The 26,849-nt window shown below is 41.8% G+C and overlaps 1 protein-coding gene across 1 annotated transcript in view; it reads left to right on the forward strand.

Annotated features, from left to right (window-relative positions):
* The window catches only part of MYBPC3 (myosin binding protein C3), a 76,472-nt gene that overhangs the window by 27,022 nt on the left and 22,601 nt on the right, over positions 1–26,849 (forward strand). The window contains exons 10-23 of the mRNA XM_081856565.1: positions 301–324; positions 1,037–1,203; positions 2,427–2,559; positions 3,172–3,296; positions 3,826–3,931; positions 8,094–8,260; positions 8,626–8,791; positions 9,885–9,991; positions 14,575–14,604; positions 14,728–14,864; positions 16,997–17,074; positions 17,884–18,043; positions 19,380–19,484; positions 23,886–24,074. Coding sequence (XP_081712691.1) covers positions 301–324; positions 1,037–1,203; positions 2,427–2,559; positions 3,172–3,296; positions 3,826–3,931; positions 8,094–8,260; positions 8,626–8,791; positions 9,885–9,991; positions 14,575–14,604; positions 14,728–14,864; positions 16,997–17,074; positions 17,884–18,043; positions 19,380–19,484; positions 23,886–24,074 — 1,694 coding nt within the window. The remainder of the gene's footprint in view (positions 1–300; positions 325–1,036; positions 1,204–2,426; positions 2,560–3,171; positions 3,297–3,825; positions 3,932–8,093; positions 8,261–8,625; positions 8,792–9,884; positions 9,992–14,574; positions 14,605–14,727; positions 14,865–16,996; positions 17,075–17,883; positions 18,044–19,379; positions 19,485–23,885; positions 24,075–26,849) is intronic.

Raw genomic sequence — 26,849 nt, forward strand, 5'->3', positions numbered from 1 at the left:
ATTACAATTCCCAGCAGCTCTTAATAAACTATGGTGCCTAGAATTCTCTGAGGATGAAATGCGCTTCAGATGTGCTTTAGAGGTGCAGCATGTACACAGCTTAAGACTTGTGTAGAACTGGATTGTTTAATGTGTGCTGTGGCTTCTTTACCATCATTATAGTAAATCCTTAGTCCTTACCATCAAAGGGCTGCCTTCTTCTAGTAATGGCGCTAATGCTAACACATGTTGCCCTCTTTCTTGCTCATGGCGATGCTGCATGCTCATCCAAATGCTTCTCTGCATCGTTCTCAAGTCCAGCAGCTTCTTGCGCTCAGTACAGCGGTAAGCTTTCCATTCCCTCGCCTCTGCTAACTGTTAATCAGTCTTTTACATGACTGCTGTTTCTGTTAGTAAATAGATTCACAAAAAGAATATAAACAGATTCATGTGCCTAGAAGATGCCTAAACTGTTTAAGTGAATTATCAGCTCAGGGGGTCCAAAGTTGCTATCTTCCCATCTAGTTTCTTGCATTCTAATTGTTTTTAAAATCTGTACAAGGTTGATAAATGCCTAAGCTTCATTTTGAAGAGAAATTGACACTTTCTACTCACAAGACGGAAAAACCAATTTATTTATTTATGATACTTATATTCCCCTCCATCATCATTAAACAAATGAGCTCCTATATAATTAAGAATTGTAAGTCAAGGGAGCTTTCTCACTCAAAACTCACACCCTAAAGCCACACAGAAAACTCGCCTGTTGCCTAACATCATGGTCTCCATGACCCCTGTTGCAAGGTAAAGGAGACTGGTATTGTTGTTAAGGAATTGATTTAGGAACTTGAAAATAACTATGTGACTATGACACATTATCTGATCTTCATCAAGGCACTTAGTCTTTCTATGCCTTAAGCACCTCACTAACAATGAGTCCCCTAAACTGACAGGTATTTTAATATAAATAGGAATTTATGCAGTAGAGACATAATCTAATAGGCAGGCTATTTGAAGTCCCTTATGAGAAAATGTTCTATATGCCCCTTTTCTACAGAATTGAGGCAAAAACTGAAGCACAGCCAGATGTTGATGTGTGGGAAATCCTCCGAAAAGCTCCTGCATCAGAATATGAAAAAATTGCTTTCCAATATGGTATCACAGATCTGCGAGGTATGTTGAAGCGTCTCAAGCGCATGAAGAAGGAGGAGAAGAAAAGCACAGGTAAGAGAACATGATTGCTTCTCTTCTTTTTTCCTTCATGGGAAATGCCTCTTTTTAGGGGGGAAATACAATGTATGAAGCAGCTTTCAAACTCTTCCATGGGTGGGGGGGGATATGAAAGACCATTTCACATGTATGTGTCAGTTCCCATGTTTCAATTTACTATCAAGAAAAGAACAGTAGGTTCTAGAGAATTAGAAATGAGGAACCAAGATGAAAAAGGTAGCCATTAAAAGGAAGTATACGAAATTAAGAGATAATAGTGGGTGCTTCTGGCAAGTCTTGTGGAAGAATGCAGCTTCAGCAGAAGAAATGGAATAAGGGAAGAGAGTCGTGGTTTACCATAATCCAATAATGATTTGAAGATATTAATTAGCTGAGAACATAGGTAACTCTCATTAAAACACATAAAGCAGAAAGTTGGGAAGTGGACATTATAGTTAAGCTTCTGCCCAGTTACTAGGGATGGGTGAACCTGTCAGTGTTGGTTTCTCTCAATTTCTCATTTTTCCAATCTTAAGTTCAGTTCTCCATATTTCTACATCAGCGTGTGATTGGAGTTTTTTAAAGTCCTTGTGAAAATTCACCAGCATTTTAGTGCAAATTTTAGTACAAATATAACATATGGGGGGGGGCAATTTTGCATAATAATCATATTTTAGCAAAGCAATTTATCCTAATATAATGCATTTTTGTATGTTATTTTCACCAAAATACACAATTTGTGCATCTTTTACCCTACTTTATGTATTTTTGTACACATCAGTGCACTGCAACATTTGGAGAATGTTAATGGGTGGGTTTCAGTTCACATGTTTTTTATAGAAACTGTGAATCAGATAGATTTGCCTTTATATTTGAACTGAATCAAATTCCTCCCCCATCCCTACCAGTCACTGTCCATTAGCTTTAAACTAAGATAGTACTGTGCTAAATTGTTGTGTGGACAAGCCCTAAAATATAGGAAGATGAAAAGGGTATTACAGGTCTCCTGGTCCTTTTCCCCCACTCAAAATTACAATGCACAATTAGCAGTATTTGAAGAATCATAGAATTGTAGAGTTTGAAGAGACCACAAGGGTCATCTAGACCAACCCCCTGCAGGAATCGTTAGCCCAATGTAGGGCTTGAACCCATAAACCTGAGATTAAGAGTCTCATGCTCTACTGACTAAGCTAACCCCTGTGGGCAGAGTTTGATTACATAAACTGTTTCTTCCCCAGCCTTTGCCAAGAGACTGGAACCTGCCTACCAGACTGACAAAGGACAGAAGATCAAATTAATGGTGGAACTTGCTAACCCAGATGATGAAGTGAAATGGCTGAAGAATGGGCAAGAGATCCAAGTCAGCGGCGGGTATTTAAAAAAAGCAATAAATACTAATGGGAAAGTGTGGGCTATAGAAGTTTGAGTCATTATCAGAAGGGGGAGAAGAAGAAAAATAGGGTCTATCAGAAAGAAAAGTGGAGAGAATAATGAAGGGTCTAATGTAGTGGATATAATTGGATGGGAGGATATTGAATTAATAGGCAGATTTTTAATGACTGTCTGATTTTATTTCCCCCTCTTTCAATCTCTGCACCTGGAACTGAACCCAATCACTGGTCTGTCTCTTAGCAAGTAAGTTCTCACGTCATGCTTTCCCATTTGTGATTCAGTTAATTTCCCTTTCTTTACGATATCCTGGCAAAGTTGTTATAGAATAAGCCCATTATCAGCATCAGTGTCGTTTGGTCCATAGTGTTCCTTTATGCATGTCCCAAGGGATAAATTACTTCTGTTGGAGCTCTGTGTGCCATCAGGGAGGCAAAGGGAGGAAGGGCTAAGGTGCGTCTTCTCACTTAACCACACCAGGATGGGGGCATATAGTCAAAAACTCTGCTTTACGTCATGATAGAAGACAGGGTGATGAAGATTTAGGAACTCCTTCTCTTTTGATACCTTTGAATTCTCTTTGCATTTCACCAGATACATTTTCGAGGCTCTTGGGAACAAGAGGATTCTGACCATCAACCACTGCTCACTGGCTGATGATGCAGCATATCAGTGTGTGATTGGAGAGGAGAAGACTTTCACAGAACTCTTTGTCAGAGGTAAGCATAATTCATAACCACGATTTTACTGGGATGAGAGAAGGGTCCAGCAAATTGGTCTGTAGCAGATTTTGGGGGGTATGCAGGGGTAGGAGATGAAATAGAAGTCCTGTTGTTTCAGTGGAGCCCAACATTTTCATTTGAACGGACTCAGACACTTAACCCTGCTTCTTCCCTTCCACCTTCCCATTCTCTTTCTTTTGAGACTTTATTCTGGTTTACGCCAGGATTTTCTACATTTTAGTTTTAAGGGAGGATTTAGGCAGTCTTAGGTTACAAAGAACAGTCAAGTGTGCCAAAGTTCTGATTTATAGCTACAAAGAAATGAAGGGAAATGGTTTATGTAAGAAAGTCAGTTATGTAATTTGGCATCTCAGCCAAATTGGAAAGAACTCTGGGAGTGTAAGGACCTGCTATTCATATAGCTACAGCTGACCACCAGCTGGGAAAGCTGGATGAGAGTTCCAAGGGTTTTTGTTTTCCTCTGCATTCCTCTCTCTCTGAAATTAGGTTTCCTCCCCGTTTCTAGAGCCTCCTGTCTTGATTACTCATTCTCTGGAAGACCAGGTGGTCATGGTTGGTGAAAGAGTGGAGTTTGAAATTGAAGTGTCAGAAGAAGGGGCTACTGTGAAGTGGTAAGGATCTGGGGAGAAGTGGGGGTTCCTACTTCCTGAATGACTAAGAAACGAGAACAATTGCCCTCCAGAGTCCTAGGGGCTTGAAACTATCACACAAGTGTCCATCACCCTTCTTGCATGACCAAAGAGAGAAGACAGAACAGGCAATAAGCAAGGGAAGGGGTCCCAAGGCCAGAAAAATATTCTAACTGACCCTCACATTCCATTTTAAAGATAGGTCTAAAGGCTGTTGTGGTTTTCTAAGAAGATCTACAAGTAGGAAAGAAAACATAACACATTTGAAGTGTGGTGCAAGGATTTATTTATTTACCTCAAGTTACTTAGTTAAGGGGGTGCTAATGTCTTTGGGTCAGTGGGCACATTTTGACTTTGAGAAGGGGCGCAGTCACAAAATGGCTGTCATCACATAACACAAAATGGCTGCCCAGAGCAGAAAAAGACAGATGACCATGAAGTGGAGTGGGCATGCTCTACCATCAGTGCCTCTTCCTAAATCAATCTGGAAAAGCACTAAAATCAGCCACACCCATGCTCACTCAGAAGAGAATCTCTTAGCACCAGTTTGGTGTCTGGGAGAAGGACTTGTTGGTTGTGGCACCCAAGAAGTAAAATGACTTCCCAACAGTGGCGTAGCGTGGGTTATCAGCACCCGGGGCAAGGCAAGTAATTTGCGCCCCCTAACCCATGGATTTGCGCCCCCTAACCCGTGGATTTGCGCCCCCTAACCCGTGGATTTCCCTAACCCCCAGATGTTGCGCCCGGTGCGGCCGGCCCCCCCTGCACCCCCCACGCTACGCCACTGCTTCCCAAGAGAGGTCTGCTTAGCCTGTTCTGTTTGCTTTTAAGCACAGAGTGAAGATTTTGGGTCTTTTCAGAATCTTGATTTTGTTGAGTATTTTGCAGTTTCCCAGGCTTTTTTTTAAATACCTAAGAGGGGTTTTTTAACTGCTGTTGCTTTGTTGTTTTGTTGGTATTGCTTATATGTAAGCCACCTTGTGCACTCTCATTAAAATACAGGGTTTAGATTCATCATCATCATTATCTGCATAGCAAGCTCCAGTTACAGCCGTGTTGGTCTGCCATAGTCAAAACAAAAAATAAAAAAATTCCTTCCAGTAGCACCTTAAAGACCAACTGAGTTAGTTCTTGGTATGAGCTTTCATGTGCATGCACACTTCTTCAGATACACTGAAACAGAAGTCACCAGACCCTTCTATATAGTGAGAAGGTGGGGAGGGGTATTACTCAGAAGGGTGGTGGGAATGGGTGATAGGCAGATAGCTGTGATGAGCCTGTTGACGACTCTTAACGACTGCAATAGGTCTTGCAGGAAAAAGCAAGGGGTGAGAAACATGACAAAGCCATTTTTCACCTTTTTCACAAAGCCATTTTTCACCTTCTCACCCCTTGCTTTTTCCTGTAAGACCTATTGCAGTCGTTAAGAGTCGTCAACAGGCTCATCACAGCTATCTGCCTATCACCCATTCCCACCACCCTTCTGAGTAATACCCCTCCCCACCTTCTCACTATATAGAAGGGTCTGGTGACTTCTGTTTCAGTGTATCTGAAGAAGTGTGCATGCACACGAAAGCTCATACCAAGAACCAACTTAGTTGGTCTTTAAGGTGCTACTGGAAGGAATTTTTTTATTTTGTTTTGCATAGCAAGCTAATCTGCACCTTCTTTTATGGTTTGAAAAAAGCTTAAATACAGCTTTTTGTTCATAAAAAAATATCAAAGCAGTTCACAAGGTACAATACAAAATTCAGTGAAGCAGAAAACAACCATTAAAATCAAGTAAATGTACTGCAGGGGAAACCCCACCCCAACAACCCCCATCATTGCCTTACAACTGATATGTGGTGCCATGTGGCTGTTCTAATGTGTCAACCAGCCCTTCCTGAGGAAAAGGGCAAGAAGGTGCTCCTCGTTACACAAAAGAAGCTGACCAAACTGGCACTTAAGTCTTACTTGAACATTGGCAACGGGACAGTGTCCTCCACTGAACTTGGGGACAGCTTGGAGCGGGTGCAGGGCAGGTTCTGTGCCCTAGACAGTTCTATTTGCAACACTTGCTCACCTCTCTGCATGATAGCTGCTTACTGCCTGGTCAAACAAATTCCGCAATGCATCAGAAGTGGCACCAGAATCTGTCATGGCAGCAGAGTGACATACACATGCACACACACACACACACACACACACACACCACACACACAACACACACTCACACTCTTACAGGGTGCGTGCTGGAGATAGTGGACAGGGCTGGCTCCCTCTCTGCCTGCTTGCTTAGTCTGTTTTCATTTCTTTTATGAATTTGTTTAGAAAGATTTACAAACCGCTTAAATCACAAAGCTGTGATAAAACGCAGCCAAAACGAAGCCCACAAAACTGTTTAGAACAAATATACATAAGGTAATTGTTAATAAAAACACAGATGGAATCAGTAAAACTTTGGAAACAAGCATAGATAGCTAAATTCTGCAGTATATCTGGGTAGGCTTGCTGAAATAAAAATAGTTTTCAGCTGACATCTAAAACAATATAGCCTCACAAGTTAGCCAGCGAGTCAGTCCAGGCCATTAACAAGCAAGCATTACTAATTTATTTATTTATTTATTTATTTATTTATTTATTTACCCCACCCATCTGGCTGGATTTCCCCAGCCACTCTGGGCGGCTTCCAACAGAATATTAAAAACACAATAAAACATCAAACATTAAAAACTTCCCTAAACAGGGTTGCCTTCAGATATATTCTAAGAGTCAGATAGTTGTTTATTTCCTTGACATCTGTCGGGAGGCTGTTCCACAGGGCGGGCGCCACTGCCAAGTAGGCCCTCTGCCTGGTTCCCTATAACCTCATTTCTCACAGTGAGGGAACCGCCAGAAGGCCCTCAGAGCTGGGCCTCAGTGTCTGGGCTGAACAATGGGGGTGGAGATGCTCCTACAACCAAGGTGTGGACCTAGGAGGGCAGAAACAACCAGGGAGAAGCATCTGCTGAGCCCCACTACCCCCTGTCTGTGGCCACTGTCTTACTTTGCCTAATGATAGGGCCAACCCAGAGTGCAAGAACAAAACTGCTAGCTGTTCCTGCAATACTTATAGGATTCATCAAACTTAAGTGTTATCATCTGTTCTTTTTTTTGGGGGGGGGAGATAAACAGGCCCATGCAACTGGTGACTGTGTGTACATTACATGTGTGAAAATATAGCACAGATGTACATTTGTTGTTTGGTGTTCATATAAGGATGTCTGGAGATATCATACTGTGTGGGGTGTGTGGGTGTATATGGGTATGGGAGTATCTAATCCTTCCCAAAACATATTGCAGCTGCCACTATCTGATCCTGTGGCTCATGGCTGCTCCCTGAAATATAAATACTCATTATAGAGTATTGATAGCTGTGGAATGGGCAGCAGACAAGGGTAGAAGTGCAGCTGTCCCAGCTTTAAATGGAGTCAAAGCCAGAGGAAGAACTCTCAAATTTTCACCAAACCTCTAAAATAGTTCAGGGTCTAACATCATTCTTCATCATTTCAAGAGTACCAGAAATGAATCCTTGTTGGGGTCAAACATGAAATCAACATGGAGAAAATATTTTTCCTTTCTGAAAAGGAAAATCAAAACCATAAAATTATTACAAGAGTGAATATTCAGTCATATATAATGTTTGTGTGTTATATATTATTGTAACCTGGGACCCTATGTGGAGGGTGAATAATAAATTGAAGAAATAATAATATTAATAATAATAAAACAAAACAAAACAATTAGCCCTATGACTGCTACATTCAAATTTCATCCACATGGAAGGTTTTTCTTTCCATACCACATATCTTGGAATAAACTTGTGCTGATTTTACATATGAAGAAGCAGGGAGACATCTGGTTTCACTAGAATCACACAGGGAAGCTAAGACAGCATTTTGATGAGCATGCCTGCACAAAATTACCAAAAAATGTCTCCAATCCTGTCCTCCCAACCTGAGGCTGGATGTGCAGGTTCACAGGTGCATCCGCTACTTCTGATAATCCCTCAAAGATCATGGGTAACATACCCATGGACCATGAACTTGTGCTATATGAACAGGAGTCGACTGCCCTGTTGCTGAGCATTACAGAGAGGTGTAACAATATTTCATACCTGTAGGGAGAAGGACGGAGTGGAGCTGACCCGGGAAGAAGCATTCAAATACCGTTTCAAAAAGGATGGAAAAAAGCATTACCTCATCATTAATGAATCCACCAAGGAGGATAATGGGCATTACAAAGCAAAGACTAATGGTGGGGAGTCTGTTGCTGAATTGATTGTGCAAGGTGAGATACAAAAGGAACTTTTTTATAATGTATGGCGGCTGGTAAACCACTTTGTGGCTGGGAAACGGCCGTTAGCTAGATGGCTAATTGTAGGACAGCTAATTGTGCAGGCCTTCAAAGCATATTATGGGGATTGTTAGGCCCATGTGCCGGATGTAATAGATATCCTGATAACAACAGGTGCTTGCTTATCAAGTCCTGTTAAAGTCCCACGTGCTCTGGATGTCTCTTCCTATTTCACCTTTCCCAAAACAGTTCCTTTAGCCTCTTCTTTTTGTAAAAGACACATCCACAGCTTCAGTTCTTGGTTGACCTCTGACCTTCTGGTGTTTGTGTTGCTCCATCCACAAAATTCGTGATCTCAGAGAAGAAGCTGGAGGTGTACCAAAGTATTGCAGACCTGACGGTGAAGGCAAGGGACCAGGCTGTGTTCAAGTGTGAGGTTTCTGACGAGAATGTGAAAGGCATTTGGCTGAAAAATGGGAAGGAGGTGATTCCAAATGAGCGGACTAAAATCTCTCATATTGGCAGGTAAGTCATGCTTCAGAAAATTAAGCCAGGGTGCTGTAAGTTGCTTGAGTAACAAGCTGCTAATAGTAATAAAAGTAGCAATAATAAATTGGTGGTGTTAGTAGTAGTACTTCCCTTCGGGTGGAGAGAATATGTGATAAGATGGTATGTGGTGAGAGAGAGCAGTTGTATATAACCCACTATTATATACTAATTTTACTCAGAGGGAGAATGCAACCTTCCCTCTGAATGGTAAGGAGATATCTGGGAATGCTTTGTGGGTGTTTAAATTGACGTGAGGAGTGTGTGTGTATTAGTTTGGAAGAGTTGTACAAAGGGTGTGGTTATGTTACAGTGAATGATTCACGAATCTCTGGGAACAGATCTTTCTCCAGTTTTCAGACAAGCCCCTGTGAAGGCTGATGATTTTTGCATTCCGGTCACTGTGGCATTTGTGGTAATACAATTGCCCATAATGTATACTGGAAATGGCTGCTACTTTATGAAATGCCCTCAAACATATAGTAATATACCTAGAGCTCAACCAAGCCCATTGCATTCCATAGAAGGATGGATTCTCCTATTCTGTGACATGTATATGCAGACAGTATGCAAGGTTGTTATAGGGAATGGGAGGTGTGTCTACTGTTCTCAAGTTTTTCTCCTTCAACTTGGCCAAGAAAAGTGAATTCCTTCACTAAGCAGAGCATAGAGGGAGACACAAGTGTGCTGAAGGCACACTCAGGCACTTCCTATTCCCTACCATGACCTGTAATGATTCAGCACAGTGTTTGTGTATGGATATCATGGAGGAGGAGTGAAATTAGGCTTTTCGTATACCTTATAAGGATCTCTTTGAGCACAGGTGCCGCACCTGCAGTTCACGGGATTGAAACACTAGTCAAGTTGATTTGAATGAAGTGACATCTTAATAAAGTTTGTGATATAGGTTCCACACTATTTATACTTATTTATTATAATATAGAATATGCATACGTATATACCCATGTGGCATTCTTTCTTACCTATCCATCTACTCTGGGGATGGGATTTGTCCTGTACAGAGGTGAGTGGACCCAAACAAAGCTTGTATTTTGTATTTTTGCAATATCAGAATCCATAAACTAACCATTGATGATGTAACTCCAGAAGACGAAGCTGATTATTCTTTTATACCCGAAGGATTTGCATATAATCTCTCAGCCCATCTTCGTTTCTTGGGTAAGTGTTCTGGAATCTAATTTCTGTTCTTGGTGGGAATGTTCACTTTGTGTGACGATGAAACAGGAGATTCCCGCTTGGTGATTCCTGAGCTTCAAAGCACCTTAGTACTGTGCATCTCTGTGTGTCCACTGTGGCAGTAAGGGTGAAATAAGGTTATTCTGTACCCTAATAGGGATATCTCCAAGCATGGGCATTAGGCCTATGGTGGGCTGGATCAATCCAAATGCTATTATTTAAAATGTCAGCCCAGTTTTTGACTGATTTTTTAATCCCTCTAATTGCCTTATGTAGCACCACAGGAACTCTGTGGATAAATATCTTATACCTTAATAGAGAAAGTTATGAAAAGAATTGTGGTATTGACCAAAGTATGGGAAGGTCAACACTGGATGCCACAATTAAACTGAAATTAAATATATAGAGAAAAGCGCACACAACAATAATGAGTAGCTTCCACTTTCATATAGTTTTGGCTGTGAACCAGCAGAATTAGGTGCAATTAAGCCTATTGATCTCAGTGGAATTTATGTGCACATAACTGTGCATTGGATTATCACCATGGTGTAAAGGTTGTTTCTGAATTTAGTTCATAGAAACAATTCCAGCATTATAAACTGTTGTTTCCTAGAAGCTAATTCTAAAACCCATAAGAGGAAAATCTATCCTTGTTTTGATAATAATAGGCAGGGGCATTCTTCCAGGAGGATATAGCTCAGGGGTCTGCAACCCGTGGCTCCGGAGCCGCATGTGGCTCTTTTACACCTTTGCCACGGCTCCGGGGCGAATACTAGTGAGGGGAGGAGGCGCATTGTGTGCCCTGACACTCCCCACTATGGCGGGTGCTGTACTGGCTGTGACGTCGCATGGGGGTGGTGTGTGCATTAGTCACGCACCGTCCCGCCCGCTTTCAGATAGGAGGGCAACGGCGCGCATGCAATGGTTTTGCGGTTCCCAGGGTTTTTTTCTTCGGAAACGGGTCCAAGTGGCTCTTTTTGTCTTAAAGGTTGCAGACCCCTGATATAGCTCATCTGCAAGAAAGTCTTACTCCAAGCCAGCAATCTCTTCTGAATAGCTTTGGTACTGTTTTTGGTGTAGAAGACCAGTCTTTATACACAGTCTTCTACTGCAATAAATGGAGAGCCTCAAGTCTGGAGGTGCTCAATGTGTGCATTTACCTTCCCATTATTTTATGGCAAGTCATAGGACAAACAGTACTGTGCTAGCAATTTATTTCAGCATTTATATGGAAAATCCATTATAGCTTCTGCTCTCATTCATTTTTATAGGTACTGTTCAGTTTCATTCCCATTTGGCAGATATAGATGCTCAAAATATAAAGGGTTTTTAATTGTTGATCATTGTGTCATTGGTGCTGTCTAAACTCCCCCCCCCCAACTAGTACAAACCATATCCATTAACCTCATCTATAGGACTGTTTGAAAGGATGTGGATTCTACTGTTCAGGATAATACTTGGTCCATCCACACATTAGGGGCATGTGGAAAAATTTGTCTGTTTTGGTTTCTTTCCATTTCTTATTTTTCCAGTCTTAAATCCTCCACATTTCCACAGCAGTGTGCCCATTTAATAAATCCTCATGAAAATTTAGTAGCATTTTTAGTACAATTTCCCCCCAACACCTTGGTATACATTTTTGACTCAGATACACATTTTTGCAAGCAATTTTTCCCTAATGTATATTACTTCATGGATTTATACATTTAATACATTTTTTCCTCCAGTACATTCACCAGACTTTTAGAAGACATCTGAAGGCAGCCCTGCTTAGGGAAGCTTTTAATGTTTGGTGCATTACTGTATTTTAATATTTTGTTGGAAGCTGCCCAGAGTGGCTGGGGAAGCCCAGCCAGATGGGCAGGGTATAAACAACAACAACAACAACAACAACAACAACATGTTGTTGTTGTTGTTGTTGTTGTTGTTGTTGTTGTTGTTATGGTGGAAAGCTGCTCTACAAAATTCAGAGATATGTGAATTTCAAATGATAAAATGTGTTTTGGGTTATGTATAGTTGTGAATTAGTTTCTCATTAAAATATGAAAGAAAGAAAGAAAGAAAGAAAGAAAGAAAGAAAGAAAGAAAGAAAGAAAGAAAGAAAGAAAGAATTTATCCCACAGCCCTGTTCTAGACCCTGGCCTGCAGTTTGGACTAGCAGTGACCAGAAAAGGAATAGGCATGATCCTCAAGTATGCTGAGTGTCAAGTGTGTGCAAGTGCACACCTAATACGAAACAAAAAACAAGAAGTGCCTCCATCCAACTGAGCAAATGGAGAAACAGCTGTTCAAATTAAAAATGAAAACTTTTTTTATGAAAGAAACATGAGTCAGATGGAATTCCAGTAGAGGTCTTGAAGCCAATGGTTGGAGAAGGGTGGTGGCTATCTAATGTCTCAAGAATTTCATTGTAAAAAAGGAGAAGGTGCCAGATGGAGAAGCATTAGGACAGATGGTCATGGCTATGGAAATGTGCAGGTCACTTCTGACCATTCCTAAACCTTGCTGTACTGGCAAGTACATGCCTTAGATATAGCATACTGTGCGCCTGCATTGATGCAACACCACAAAGCCTGAAATAGAAATCTGGGCTACCTGAGCTAATGGAAAAGATATCTTTGAGCAATCAGCATTGTTTCACAAAATGCTTTCTTTCCCATGGAAATTTATGACAGTGTGCTAACTCCTGCATACTTGCCTATAAGCTAGTTGATGTGAATTAATTGTCTGAGGGGAAGGGATTGATATAAACTATGACAGATGGTTTGATGTATGGAGAATCCAACTAAGGATAAACATTTGGAGTAGTTAATTTTTTGATCTCTCTCAGCTCCATGGATCTAGGATTCTGTGTTATGCACATTGAACGAATGACATGGTTAAGTTAGCAGCAACAGAAATGCAAATTGGTGAATAAAATAAATTGGGGAGACAAATCTGAGAAGCTTGGATACAGAGAAAGTCAGGAGTGTGTGAGAGTGTTGATTATAGAAACAGGGTCATACGGGATGATAGAAGAAGGCACAATATCAAGTGAAAGGCTGAATTTGAGAGAGGTAGCACTAGCAAAAGAAAAGAAGCCAGAACTGAAGAAGGTAGAATTCTGGATGGTACAACTCCAAATTGCAGTTGGGGGAGTTATATTTTTGAATGCTTCTTTGTATTTTTTTTTTTTTTTAAAAAAGCTTTTAAGGGGCGGGGTAGCCTAGGCCTCTCCTTGATGTGCTTATGTATATGAGGAAGCACTCAAAAATATTCCTGTCTGCAGTCCTGTGTAAAAAGTGTAGCTCAGCTCTTATTTACAGCACAGTTCAGACAAAGTTAAGCACTTTTGTCCTTTTAATTTCAACAGGAGAGCTGAACATGTGCTTAAATTTCTCCCATTGAAATTAAATTAATGTGTCTTCAGTGCTTGACTTCGGTGAGATTGTACCCTCACATAAGAAAATTATTTGTGTTTGGTAAAGATTCATAAGTTAATAAATAAAGTTAACCCCCTCCACCTATCAGGAACCAGATCCTAGCCTGCTTTGGCCAATGAGGATGCAGGATGGGACTTGGGCTATGCCATGGGATGGAGCCGGCAGAGTGGGTAGGTTTCCCTCAGATCCCTTGCCCATTTAAGCAGCCCACATCTGGGGCACTAGCTGTTCTCAGTTGGCAGTTGGTAGTTGGGGAAATCCTTTATTTGGGATGGAGGGAAGGCTGTAATCTCCGCTTGCCCCTCCAAACACTGGGGTATCCCCTTAAAGGGATCGGGGGGGGAGTGCCTGTGGCCGCATGCTGAGGCAGGGCCAGGCCCAAAAGCAAACCCCCAGACAATGGTCCCTGCGTGGGTCACCCTATTTGATGTAAGTCTTAGGAACCCCCACCTGGATTGACCACACATCACTTCCAGTGGGTGAGCCAGAAAAATTTAGATGGCCCCATGTCCAAGCCAAACCTCTTTCATCTGTATTCAATAAAGTTGTGTCCTGTTTTGACCCCAAGCCAGTCTTATTGGTCTCTTATTTATATGGGTTGGAGTATGGGGAACCCGACGCCTGGTCCCACAACAAGCATGCAGCTCTGGTGGTGAAAGGCATGTGACAGGATAGTGTATGAACTGTTTCAGCAGATAGAAAATATAAAATCCCAAGTATTCGCAAAGTACAGTCATTTGTTGTCATAAAGGCACCAGAATTCTAAGATGAATCGCTTTGGGGCAAAAATTAAGGACAATGTTCCTTACATTGTATCCTGATTTTCTTACCTGCTTCTCCTAGTGTTGACAGCTTTACATCATGAGAGGTTATTGTTTATGCATTTTTAAAATGAGCCTATGAATGGTCCATTTTCACATCCAACAGAGGAACTGACTTGGGGGTGCAGTTCTAAAGATATGTTGTTGTTGATTTTACTGTGTTTTATTGTGATTTTATGGCTCTGATGATGGTTTATTATTGATTGATTTAATTTGTGTTAGCCACTCTTCTCCTGAGTGGAGGAAAGGGTGGGATATAAAAATAATAGATTATAAAATAAAAACTTCCAGATACATTTTATCCTTTTTCTTTCTTTTCCAGAGGTTAAGATTGACTTTGTGCCTAGACACGGTAAGGGCAATATGTTCCATTCACAAGTCAGTGAAATGGGAGAAAGGCAAAATAAAATTGAATCTTTGAGTAATCCGCAGTAATGCTAGAAAATTCTTCTTTGCCTTTATGCTTTTGCTGCAGAACCTCCCAAAATCCGCCTGGACTGCATGGGCCAGTCTCCTGACACCATAATTGTGGTGGCTGGAAACAAGTTGAGACTTGATGTACCCATATCAGGAGATCCAGTACCCACAGTGATCTGGCAGAAAGTAAACAAGGTAAAAATGTCACCGTGTCCAAGATGGTTCAGCTCAAGCACGTATGTTCTTATGCCTTATTTTATTTCAGAATTATAACTGGATTAATAAAATAAAAAGAAATAGTTACTTTAAAAGATATTGACTTTAATGTGTGTTCTAAAATAAAATATATATAACATTTACCATTCCCAGTAAGCACTTTAAAAAAAGGCAACCTCAAAATGGTCAAAGCAGCTTCAGTTCTGAGTTTGTTGAGGATAGCAGTCCAAGCAACAAGGTCAAGTCCCCTTGTGATAGTGGATGTGTTCCCACATTTATGTTCATTGCACTTATCTCCCATCTGATGAACACGTGGAAATGCTACTGTTTATGTTTTGATCATTTATCATGGATCATTGCTTCTTGTGACTAATCCAAACAGTTACTCAACAATGGAAGATCAATCTATGAGGGAATGATCATATATATATCCTTCCTTCCTTCCTTCCTTCCTTCCTTCCTTCCTTTTGAGTCAGGCCATTGATCCATCCCAATGTTTGCTCTCCAGGGTTTCAGACAGGGGTTTCTCCCAGCCCTACCCAGTGAAGTCAGAGATTGAACACGAAGTCTTTTGCATGCAGAACCCCTTCCCCTGGGGTTTCACTGCGTATAGAAATCTTTAGAATCCCATTTCTTCTTGTGGACCATTTCCTTTTTGAAGCATCTTGACAGCAGTTCTGCTAGACTTTTCCGTATAGCGCTCATCTGAAGAACAAGGATGCTGCGAGCTTCGATTGCTTGTGTGAATTTATAAAATGCAGAAGACTTACCCTCAATGAGACTTGGAAGGAGATTTAGGACTATAAAGTAAAACACCCAGCATTATGTGTTTGGAAAAACTGCAGGAAGTTCAAAGGAATATTCTGGACCACAGAGTAATGGGAGAAAATGGAATGGAATCTCCTAAGATTCTGAAGGCCCTCTCATTTTTTAACATTTCTATTTGTGTAGTGCAAGGCTGACCTCTTGTGGCCCTTATTACCAACTGGGCTTCTCTATCCCTTTGAAATCCTGATGCTGTCAAACAAGGTGTGTGGTCATGGAATGGGGAGAAATGCTCCTTCTGTGGCAGTTGCTTTGAGGGTCCAACCCACCTCCTGAGGGTCTTCCTTCCACAGGCTTTTCCCGCTTGCTTGTTGGCAAGGCCAGACACTTCCAGCTGTCAGCATTTATCTCATCTTGGCCCCCACATTGTTTCAAGTGGACATTATTAGAACTTGCACATGCTTAAGGTGAATAAGAGGAGGGGGTATATGGCAGTTATTTCCCATTCTTTACAGGTCTTTCGTGAACTGGGGAACAGTTTTTGACACCACAATTCTTTTCTGCACATCTTCAGAACATGTGGTTTTATTTAAGCCCTAGAACATTTTGGGGGGAATTCTGATATGTGACTTGTCAAACCCACACAGAACCTGCTAGTTCAATGTTTATTTATTTATTTATTTAAAATATTGGGCCATTTAAAGGAGATTCTGCATGGTTTAATTCCTTACATCCAACCTTTATTTTCTATTCAGCTTTCTTTAATTATTATTCTTTCTTTTTTAATTTCCTTTCCTTATACAGTGGAACCTCAGTTCTCGGATGTCTCTGCTGACGAACAATTCAGAACCTGAATGCCAACAACCCGGAAGTGAATGCTTCCATTTTCAAACGCGCCTCAGAAGTTGAACAGCTTCTAAGGCCCGTTTCTCCATTTTTCCAATGGATTTTGCTGACCACCCTTTGATCTTCGGTTTTCAAACGTTTCGGAAGCCAAACAGTCTTCTGGAACGGATTCTGTTGCTCAAAGGGTCTCAGATACTAATGCCACAAAAGACCTCCATCTTGAAAAGCTGTGGTTTGTTAGAAGGAAGACTGAGCTGGATAAGCCAATGGCCTGATTCAGTAGATGGTAACTTCATATGGCACCAGGCTTGCTGCTTTTTTAAAACCTGAAGGGAGACTCTTATAGCAATCACTGCAGAGAGAAGTGGAATTAGCTACCCTTCCTTTTGCCATTGTACTTCATGGGGGAGAAATTGTGTATCTCCTTGCTTATATCTCCTAGACAACATGGTGCCTTCCAGATGTTTCCCCACTCTTCCTGTGTTTTGTGTCTCTTCCAGAACAACGAGCTAGTGCTGCTAAGTGACCCATCCAAAGATATTACAGGCACAGGTGGAGATTTAAATAACGACAACAAGGCAAGTTCTTTGTTCTTCAACCAGTCGAACAGAGATATCTGGTCCTTAATAAAGAGTCTTGGTGACTCTGTCATGAATTCAGTAATTAACAATGCTGGAGAAAATAGGAAAGCTCATCTCTTGCATAATAAATTGCTATTTTAAAATATTTGTTTAAGGTATTTTCTTGAAATCTGTCTCTCTTTGGACTCAGAGTTTTTGAACTTGAGCAACCCTTCTAAACTTACAGGGCTGCCAGCCCTGTAAGTTATCTGTTCCACAGCTAAATGTGCAGAGATCCTTGTGGAGAGAGAGAGGGAGGGAGGGAGGGAGCAGAGAATCATGTGTATACAGCCTGCTGCTGTGTGCAAGGATCTGTGGAGTGGCAGTAATCTCACACTGGCATTAGAAGAGTACTAGAGCAGAATCCCTCTGAGCCCTTTCTAAAACTGGGCATAGGGAAACCAAAGAACAAAACCAGAAAGTGTTTCAGAACTCCATCCATCCAAAATCACATTGTGATGACTAGGGAGGGAGTGTCTATAGTCACCCATCGAAATCCAGTGTGGATCAGTTAAGGTCTACTACCAGGAACTATTTGGTCTTCCCAGATCTCTGCTGGTGAGGGAGGAAGTACAAGTGGCTCAATCTGTTCCCAGTGCAGATCAATGACACATACAGTGGTACCTCGGTTTAAGAACAGCCCTGTTTATGAACTATTTGGTTTACTCTGCAAAACCGGAAGTAGTGTCCCGGTTTGCGAACTTTACCTCGGTCTAAGAGCAGAAGCAACATAACAAAACAACCTTTCAACCCATAACTGCTCACAGGTCTTCTCTGATTCTGAAGGCCGAGTCCGTGTAGAGATGTATGAAGACCATTGTGTGTTCACCATTGAAGGAGCTGAGAAGGAAGACGAGGGAGTCTACAGAGTTACGCTTAAGAACCCAGCAGGGGAAGATACAGCTGATATCACCGTCAAAGTGATTGGTAAGCAAGGCAGATGGGCACTTTCTAAAGCCTGGTACAAGTGAGCCAAGTCTTCTCTCTGCCAGCCTAACACGCAGTCACAACCATTGATAGAATAATACATTTTCCAATGGAGCAGGAGACCCTGCAGATGATCTTTCTCCTGCCAATGTCCCTCTGGCCTACTGTGGCAAGTAGGACTCCCAAGTGTGCCACATAGCAGGCAGAGTGAAAGGGGGGGAAACTTGCCATCTGGTAGTATAGTCAATCAAAAGGATTCATGGACAGATTAGCTGATCAGTGCAGCCCTAATAAGTAGTTGTCTTCATTGTCTAAACACAACATGAAGCACAGTGACCTTCTTAAATGGATGTTGCCCTCTCTCTGTGACTTAGGAGGAGAAGAGATATGAGAAAACTGAGTTTTTAGATGAGATTCACTGTCTCTGTCTTTCTCTTGTTTCCTTCATTCCTTCATTCATTAATTGCTTCAGAGATGTGGCTTTGCCCTGTTGACCAAGCAATATATCATACTCGAATTTATCCCAAAATCAGCTGTGCAATTCATGTATTTGTTTTATCAGGAGGTCACACTTTCTTTGAAATGAAAAAGCTACTTAATGTTAGACTCTTTAGATAAAAGTTGCAATGACAAATGCTTCAAGACGAAGAATGCTTCCTGCAACAAAGAGGGAGCTTTATGCAGTTTGTTAGAATCATAAATAGGGTTACAGCACATTCATATGGGAACCTCTAAAATGAAGGAGTAAATGTGGTTGTGTGAATAGGGAATACTGAATCGTCAGAAGAGCCCTGCTGGATCGGATCAAAGGTCTGTTTACCATCCACTTCCCCACAGTGGCCAACTGGATGCCTCTAGGAAACCTATAAGCAGGACTTGCATGCAATAGCCCTTTCCTCTTTGTGTTCCCCAGCAACTGAAGCTGTGTATATGCTATATATTTAAAACATATCACTTCCCCCAAGGAATCCTGGAAACTGTTTTAACCCCCCACAGAACTACCATTCCCAGGACCCTTAAGAAACTACAGTTCCCAGGATTCTTTGTTTAAAGCCATGTGCCTTAAATGTGTGGTGCACATGCATGTAGCCTTATATTGGCAGGCATAACCCTCACAAGCTGTGTATAGCTATCATGGCCAGTAGCCATTGATAGCCTCACCCTCTCTGAATTTGTGTTATCCCCTCTTAAACCTGGTGGCTGTTACTACATCTTGTGACAGCAAGTTCCATAGGAATAGATTCTGTGGTGAATTAAACACTAGCAATAGAAATACGGTGTGCATGCGTGTTTTGAAGGAAACAGGCAATCTTGTTACCTCTCTTTCTTTCTCCAGATGTACCTGACCCTCCTGAGGCTCCCGAAATCACTAATGTTGGTGAAGATAACTGTACAGTGCAGTGGCAGCCTCCAAAGTATGATGGAGGACAGCCAGTACTGGGTAAGAATTGCTATAGTGAAAACATCACCTGAAGGATGATGATGATGATAGTAATGATAGTAGTAGTAGTAGTAGTAGTAATTTGTTATTTATACCCCACCCATCTGCCTTGTTTTCCCCAGCCACTCTGGTCAGCTCCCAACAGAATATTAAAAACACAATAAACCATCAAACATTAAAAACTTCCCTAAACAGGGCTGCCTTCTGATGTCTTCTAAAAGTCAGGTAGTTGTTTATTTCCTTGACATCTGATGGGAGGGCATTCCACAGGGCAGGCGCCACTACTGAGAAGGCCCTCTGTCTGGTTCCCTGTAACCTCACTTCTCGTAGTGAGGGAACTGCCAAAAGGCTCTCGGAGCTGGACCTCAGTGTCCAGGCTGAACGATGGGGGTGGAAACGCTCCTTCAGGTATATTGGGCCAAGGCTGTATCAAGAATGAGAAGGATTTTCTGTACAATCCTAGAAACACATTTGTACTGTGAATTGTTATATTTTACAATATAATCATGACACTGTGAAATAGGCAAAAGTTCCTCAATTATCTCTTTGATTTCCCATCTATCTCGTTTTTCTGTCATTTTGAGGACAATATGGGCATTACTGCTATTTCTTGAAAGGGTGGTTTACTAAATACCCCACCAGCGCTGAAAGAAGATTTGTGGGGAGTGAGTCTTGCTTCCTGTGGACCACCTGGAGTGGGAACTGTGTTTTATTTATTCTATTTAATCAATTTTTAGCTCGCTTGCTATAAAAACAAACAAACCTTGAATTGGTTTGGAAGAAGAAGAGTTGAAACTCTAACGCATGGGTAGGCAAACTAAGGCCCAGGGGCCGAATCCGGCCCAATTGTCTTCTAAATCCAGCCTGCGGACGGTCCAGGAATCAGCATGTTTTTACATGAATAGAATGGGTCCTTTTATTTAAAATGCATCTCTGGGTTATTTGTGGGGCATAGAAATTCGTTCATTCCCCCACCCCGCCAAAAAAAATAATATATAGTCCGGCCCCTCACATGGTCTGAGGGACAGTGGACTGGCCCCCTGCTGAAATGGTATGCTGACCCCTGCTCTAACACAATTCCTGTCTGCAAATATCTACAGGCAGTAACAAGTAAAATTATTCAGAATATGAACGTGCGTACATCACCAAGCAGTAAGTTTCTAATAAGCATCTGAAATACGCCAAAGTTGGTGCCTCCTGGGTAGCATTCCAGAGGCATCACTGCAATAAAGGTTTGCCTCTGCATTGCTTGCATTGCTGCTAGATAGCAGTCAGTCCATCATAGCACAACAAACAAGGCATCCTCTGATAATGTTGACTGAACATGTCTGTACGAGGCAAGGCCCCAGGTATCCAGGCCTGAGTAGTTAAAGGCATTATATGTTAATAACAATATTTGAAGGTGGCTCAGTTGCAGATAGGCTAATAGGTAGTTTTTGCATCTTCCTCAGGGGTGCTCAAAGTGGAAACCTGGACTACTGATAAGCATGTGCTCCACATAAACATCTGCCGATTTCTCCCAATTTCAGCTGTTGTTCAGGAAACACACAAAGAGGAAGCTCAGGCCACTTCTACTTCCTCTGGCAGTGCTGCAATGTGCAAAGCTGCTCTCACTCTGGGGCACATTCAATGGAATACCCTTGAACAAGGTCACTAATGGGAATATCAAGTATCAAGATAGAAGGACAGGATGAAACTGTTACCAGAACCAGCTGAAGTTAAAGGACACACACTGCTGGCATGGTTCAGCCGTTGAAACCACTGCCAAACTTTGGGTGAAATGTTAGCCAAAGCCCCACAAAAGTGCTATTTTACAATGGCTACCTGGTTTTAATGGGATAGGGATCACCAACCCTGTGTCCATGGGTGCAAAGTTGGTGGCCTTCATGTATTTTGTGGGGATTTGGGGGAGAGATGGATTTTTATCTGGGAATAGCAAGTACTTCTTTCACCTGTGGAAAATTTCTCTGCATTTGAGTGTGGATGCTCAAGGTGTGTGTGAGGGGAGGGTGGAGTAGGGAGATATGTGTATGTGGCATGTGGGGGGAGAGGGGGAGATATGGATGTGTGATCTGTATGTGGACGTGGTGAGCTTGTATATGTGGTTTGTGAGAATGAGGGAGAGGTGTATTTGTAAATTCCATAAGGATTTATTATGTACATTCAAGTTCCTCTTTTTCACTTATTATATCATATCAACCAGCGCTATTTTTCTAGAAAAAGAAAACTCACCATGAACACCTCCCTTGTTCTCTTATAATGGCAATAGCACCTGCCTGAGAGGTGCCAGAACTGAGTTCCAGAAAGTTCTGGCTAAAAAAAAAAAAAGCCCTGATCCATAGTAAAAGGTGTTGTTAACATCATCTATAGAAAGTGGCTGTAACCCTAAATACGCTTGCTAAGGAGTAAGCCCCATTGAACACAGTGGGATCAGGGGTGGTGAGCATGATAGGGTGGTGCCATAGAGCTTTTCTCCCAGCAGCAGTGTTGCTACCACTTACCAGGACTGTAGGGTCAGGGCAGGCATGAGTTCACCACTGAGTTTGCCTTACCCTTACCTCATCCAGGTAACTAGCTGTGATGTTGTCAGAAGGGTGGGCCTTCAGCAGCACCCCACCATGCCACTCTCTTCTGAGTGAGATACTTCTAAGTAATAATGTGTCAAGTTGCACTATACGACGACCACCTGTTATCAAATTCATTCGTAATCTTCAGTTCTGTGTCTTCTTGCTGTAATTAGACATGGAAATGGCTACCCTTAAATCAAAGTTTGAGTGTGTCCTAGTAGACTGAAACATTCCCCCACTGCTTTCTGTGTGGTTCTATTTTTAATGCCCAAAGCATATCTCTGAGGCAAGTGAACTTCATTGAATTTACTTCTCGGTAAACGTGTATAGAATTGCACTGTTAATTAAGCACTGACCTAATTGGGCTGGTGGCTGATGTCATATATTATTTTAGAAGATGTGCAGGTGAGTGAGCACTTAATAATCTTGTTGACGTTATTAGGTCCTGTAATAGATTTGTTGCAGTAAATGTAAAGAAAGATCTGGTACTTGAGCTTGTTGTAGAGTTTGGTCCCTTGAGCCATATTCTTGACAAGTGATGAGTGGCTATTCTAAGTTGTTAGTCCATCTGTGATCACTAGAGTTTCCTTCAGTTCAACTCTCCTTAAGAAGCTAGTCCTTTCCCAGAATCGTTGTAAGGCGGCTAAAATGCCTCAGAGGTATTCGTTTTATAAAATGTCGTCAGCATTTCCGAAAAGTGAGATTAACAGTGTTGATTCTCTTTCACAGAATGCTATCGTCGCATTTTGGCGAACAGCTGAACTTAGCACAGTAGGCAGGATAGGAGAGCGGTTGTTACTGGGATCCAGAGTGGATGTAAAATAGTCCATACAAGGTTTAAGCTGTATCCATTCTAGGGATCAGGCTTTAGTTGGTTCAGGGTACAGTCCTAGGCATGCTTACCTGGGAGTAAGCCTCATGGAAAACAGAGGGACATTTCTGAGTAAACAATTTTAGGATCCAGTTTCATGCCAGTAGATTAAGCAAATAAATCTGAAATGGATTAATAAACCAGAGCAATTGTTAAATCTATAAGGCTGTGAGTTAAAGGCAAAGCTTATTATCTTAAGACAGGCATAGGCAAACTTGGCCCTCCAGATGTTTTGGGACTACAACTCCCATCATCCCTGACCCATCCTGTTAGCTAGGGATGGTGGGAGTTGTAGTCCCAAAACATCTGGCAGGCTGAGTTTGCCTATGCCTGTCTTAATAACTAGCAGGGAACGAAGGAGAAAATATTAAAGATGGTCTTTCCTTCTAACCATGTTACTTTCTCCTTGTTTTCTTATTAAATGGCAAGTTATCTTGTTCTTTGTTCGTTCAATAAAAATGGCATAAACTTGTATATTTTTGTAGTATAAAATTGGGGTACACCCAACCTAGCACAAGCAGAGAAAAATTCATACGAAAGAATTTTCCACCCCTCTTCCAGTCGTTATCCACCACACCACACCCTGTGATGTTGCTGAGGATACCCTGATCAATAGAAGATGCTTTTCAGGGATTGCAACAGGGATACAGCAAGGAGAGGGATGGAGAATTCCCTAGTACAAGGCTGGCTTGTGGAAATGTTAGTGTGGATTAATACCACACACTTAAATGGAATTGATTGTGTAATTAGCTAAAGGGCAGGTGATTGAGCAGCAAAATATTCTTTAATTTACTGCTTCCCTTAACCTATGTACAGAGCAACTAAATGGGAGAAGCTCTGAAATGTAAATTTGGTAAAATAGAGTCTGCTTTGGGAGTTTCTGTGCAGTAAAAGCAAAATGGCCGTATTTGTGTCTCTTGTAGAACAGGCTCTCGATCTGTGGTGTCTCTTTTCACTTTGTAGGCTACATCTTAGAAAGGAAGAAGAAAAAGAGCTACAGGTGGATGAGGCTGAACTTTGACCTTCTAAAGGACCTGTCATATGAAGCGAAGAGAATGATTGAAGGAGTTGTGTATGAGATGCGAATTTACGCCGTCAACTCGGTTGGTATGTCCCGGCCCAGTGCTGCCTCACAGCCCTTCATGCCAATTGGTGAGTGTCAACACACATTGTGTTACTTCTCAAACATCCAAAGGAGATGAAGAGACACATGGGCACACAATTACCTTCTCTTTCTCCACTCAGTGGGGACACAGAGTCCATATTTGTAAGACAAGTGGCTCCTTCTTGATCTGTTTTATCTTTTCTAACCTTTTTCTTAAACCCTCTTCACAAATGGGAGTAGCAAGGTTCCAATTTCATGAAATCGCTGATGAATTTCTAACTGTTAAAATTAGAGGTGTGAGAGGCAAGCTGGGTCTCGGTGAGAGAGGGGAACTAATTGACAGTGACCTCCCATTGCCTCTCAGCTTCCCCCATTCCCTTATGGGTGCAAATATCACCGTATCCCACCCAGTGCTTCATTACTCCCACCCCCTGCGGAGCTGCAAGGATAGCTGATTAAGAAAATATCCATGGAATTATTTTCTATAAATAATCATGATGACCCCACGGTGTTTCTATCAGTCCCTGAACTAAAAGCAAACTGTGGGAGTCTTTGAGGGAGGAAAGAGCAATCTGAGCGCCTGAGGTAGAGCAGCAACAGAAATGACTAAAGTGGTGGTTCAACTCACAGAAGACCATAAGGAAGGGGATGAGTTTTGTGAAGAAAAGAATGTGCCACTACAAAATCCCAGCAACGGGCCAACAGAGAACGAGAAAGAGCAGGAGGAGGTGGTTAATTCTGATCTTCAGCCAACACTCAACAGTTGGGCTGTGCAGAGCGAAGAAAGACAAGAACCTCTACAGGAATCAAGTGAACTAAAAGGTTCAGGGTTTTCTTGCAATAAGAAATTATATACTTGATTAGAAATAAGGCTCCATCCTACAGCTATGGAGATGAGGCACTGGTCTGTAACATGCGTCATGTGGTAATCCACCCATACTCCTATGTGTGATGCACATGCTTTTAAAGACTGTTTTGAATGTTTGGCTTTAATTATAGTTTAAGAAGTGAGTAAAATGTTGCAGCAGGATGATGTGGGATGCTAACATTAGGTTCTCCATCTGCTATGTGATATTTATTTATTTTTTAAATGGTGTTATGTGGTAGGGAACATTCTGTATTTTTGAAATATTTAAAATAATGCACACAATGTGTTTAAATACCACAGCTTTCCCTGGCTTATGATAACCACACACATGGCATGGGGAAAAAATTACTTCAGGTATTGTTATTTTTTCTAATACACAGAATCTAAATGATGTGAAAATGAACCAAAATGACTGAGTATCTGTCACTACATGCAGAGATAGGCCCTTTGCAGTCTTTGTGAAATGTTTTGTCAAGGAGCAGAACAGCTTGGTTTTGCACAGTGGAATCTGAAGGGTGGAAATGGTACTTCTTAAATTCACAGCATCTTTAGATACAGGGAAACTTTTCAAAAGGGCAAATACCAATTCTGACCATGTAGGTAATAATCTTGAACTTCTCCAAACTGACCCACTGACCCAAATGTGAATTTGTATAGTTGGTATATATATATAGTTGGTATACTATAATATTTGGATAGTCCTATACTGTATGTAACCCAAATATCTGCTGTACCCTGTCCTACATATTCTGGAATTACAGACACAAAACTCACATAGTGTTTTCACTCTTTCACACATATGCATTTACACAAATTAGGATAGACTCTGGAGTCCCCCTGTGTCAGGGGTGAGGAACCTTGGATCTGGAGGTCTGGTGATCCTCCAGGCCTTTGCAATACTCCCCAGCCTGCACCCCTCATTGCCCCTGCTTTGCACCCCAAGTGTTTTTGTCTGGATGAAATCCTTAAACTCTTATAATGCCTCTTGTCTGGATGGAGGGTACAGTGGAGTGGGTGAGTTTCAAAACTGCTGTACTGTATACATTTATATTTGTTTCTCCACTTATTTTTGTCTCTGGCCTCACCCACCACTGGCTTTTGGAGGCAGAGGCGGATTTAGGGCAATGTGAGTTGCATGGTTGCACCAGGTGTGCAGCCAAGGAAGGCGCCTTCTCAAAGCCCAGTAAGCACTTGTCTGGCTTTGGGAAGGAGATGTAGCAGCTCTGACAGGGTCCTAGAATTCTGTCTCCTTCCCAAAGCCAGGCAAGAGCTTACTGGGTTTTGGGAATGTGGAAGGAGGACTCTAGGACCCTGGTAGAGTTCAGCACCTCCTTCCCAATGCCCAGCTTAAGCCAACACAGTAAGGGCTGGTGGGAAGGTGTCAAATGGCCTCACACAGGGCAGCATTTTACCAAGGTCCTCAGGAGGAAAAATGTTCCCCTCCCAGTGTTCACACATGAACACTCTTCTCCCCGGGCTACTGTGGCCAAGAGCAGACAGATGAGCACTGCATATAGGAACTATGGGGTTTTCCACATACCACACAGAAATTATTGTAGATCCATTAGGACTTATGGATCCTACTGGTGTCATACCTGGGGCCCATGCATACTGAATTTCACTGGTCTCATCAATGTACCCTCAAAGTGAGTTCAAAAACTGAATACTGTATTCCCTGTCTTAGACCAAAAACTAGCAGGAGATTGGCATTCCCCTAACTTAGCAGAATTCCTACTACCAACTGATGTGCACTTTTGCTGTGCATCTACTGAATTCAGGACCTATAGCACTAGGACAACAGCTGCCTTGTATTTATATTCTTTGTTGGCTGCATAAGGCATCGAGGTCTAGTTAGTGGCCATTTGCTAGTTGTGAGGTACAGAAATATGCAGTAAATCGCTATTTGTAATTAGGGTACATCTAGTTCTTTTTATGCTATTTTGCTTAATTATGA

This window comes from Podarcis erhardii (assembly GCF_964252035.2).
Source record: "Podarcis erhardii genome assembly, chromosome: 1".
Classification (NCBI taxonomy): Eukaryota; Metazoa; Chordata; class Lepidosauria; order Squamata; family Lacertidae; genus Podarcis; species Podarcis erhardii.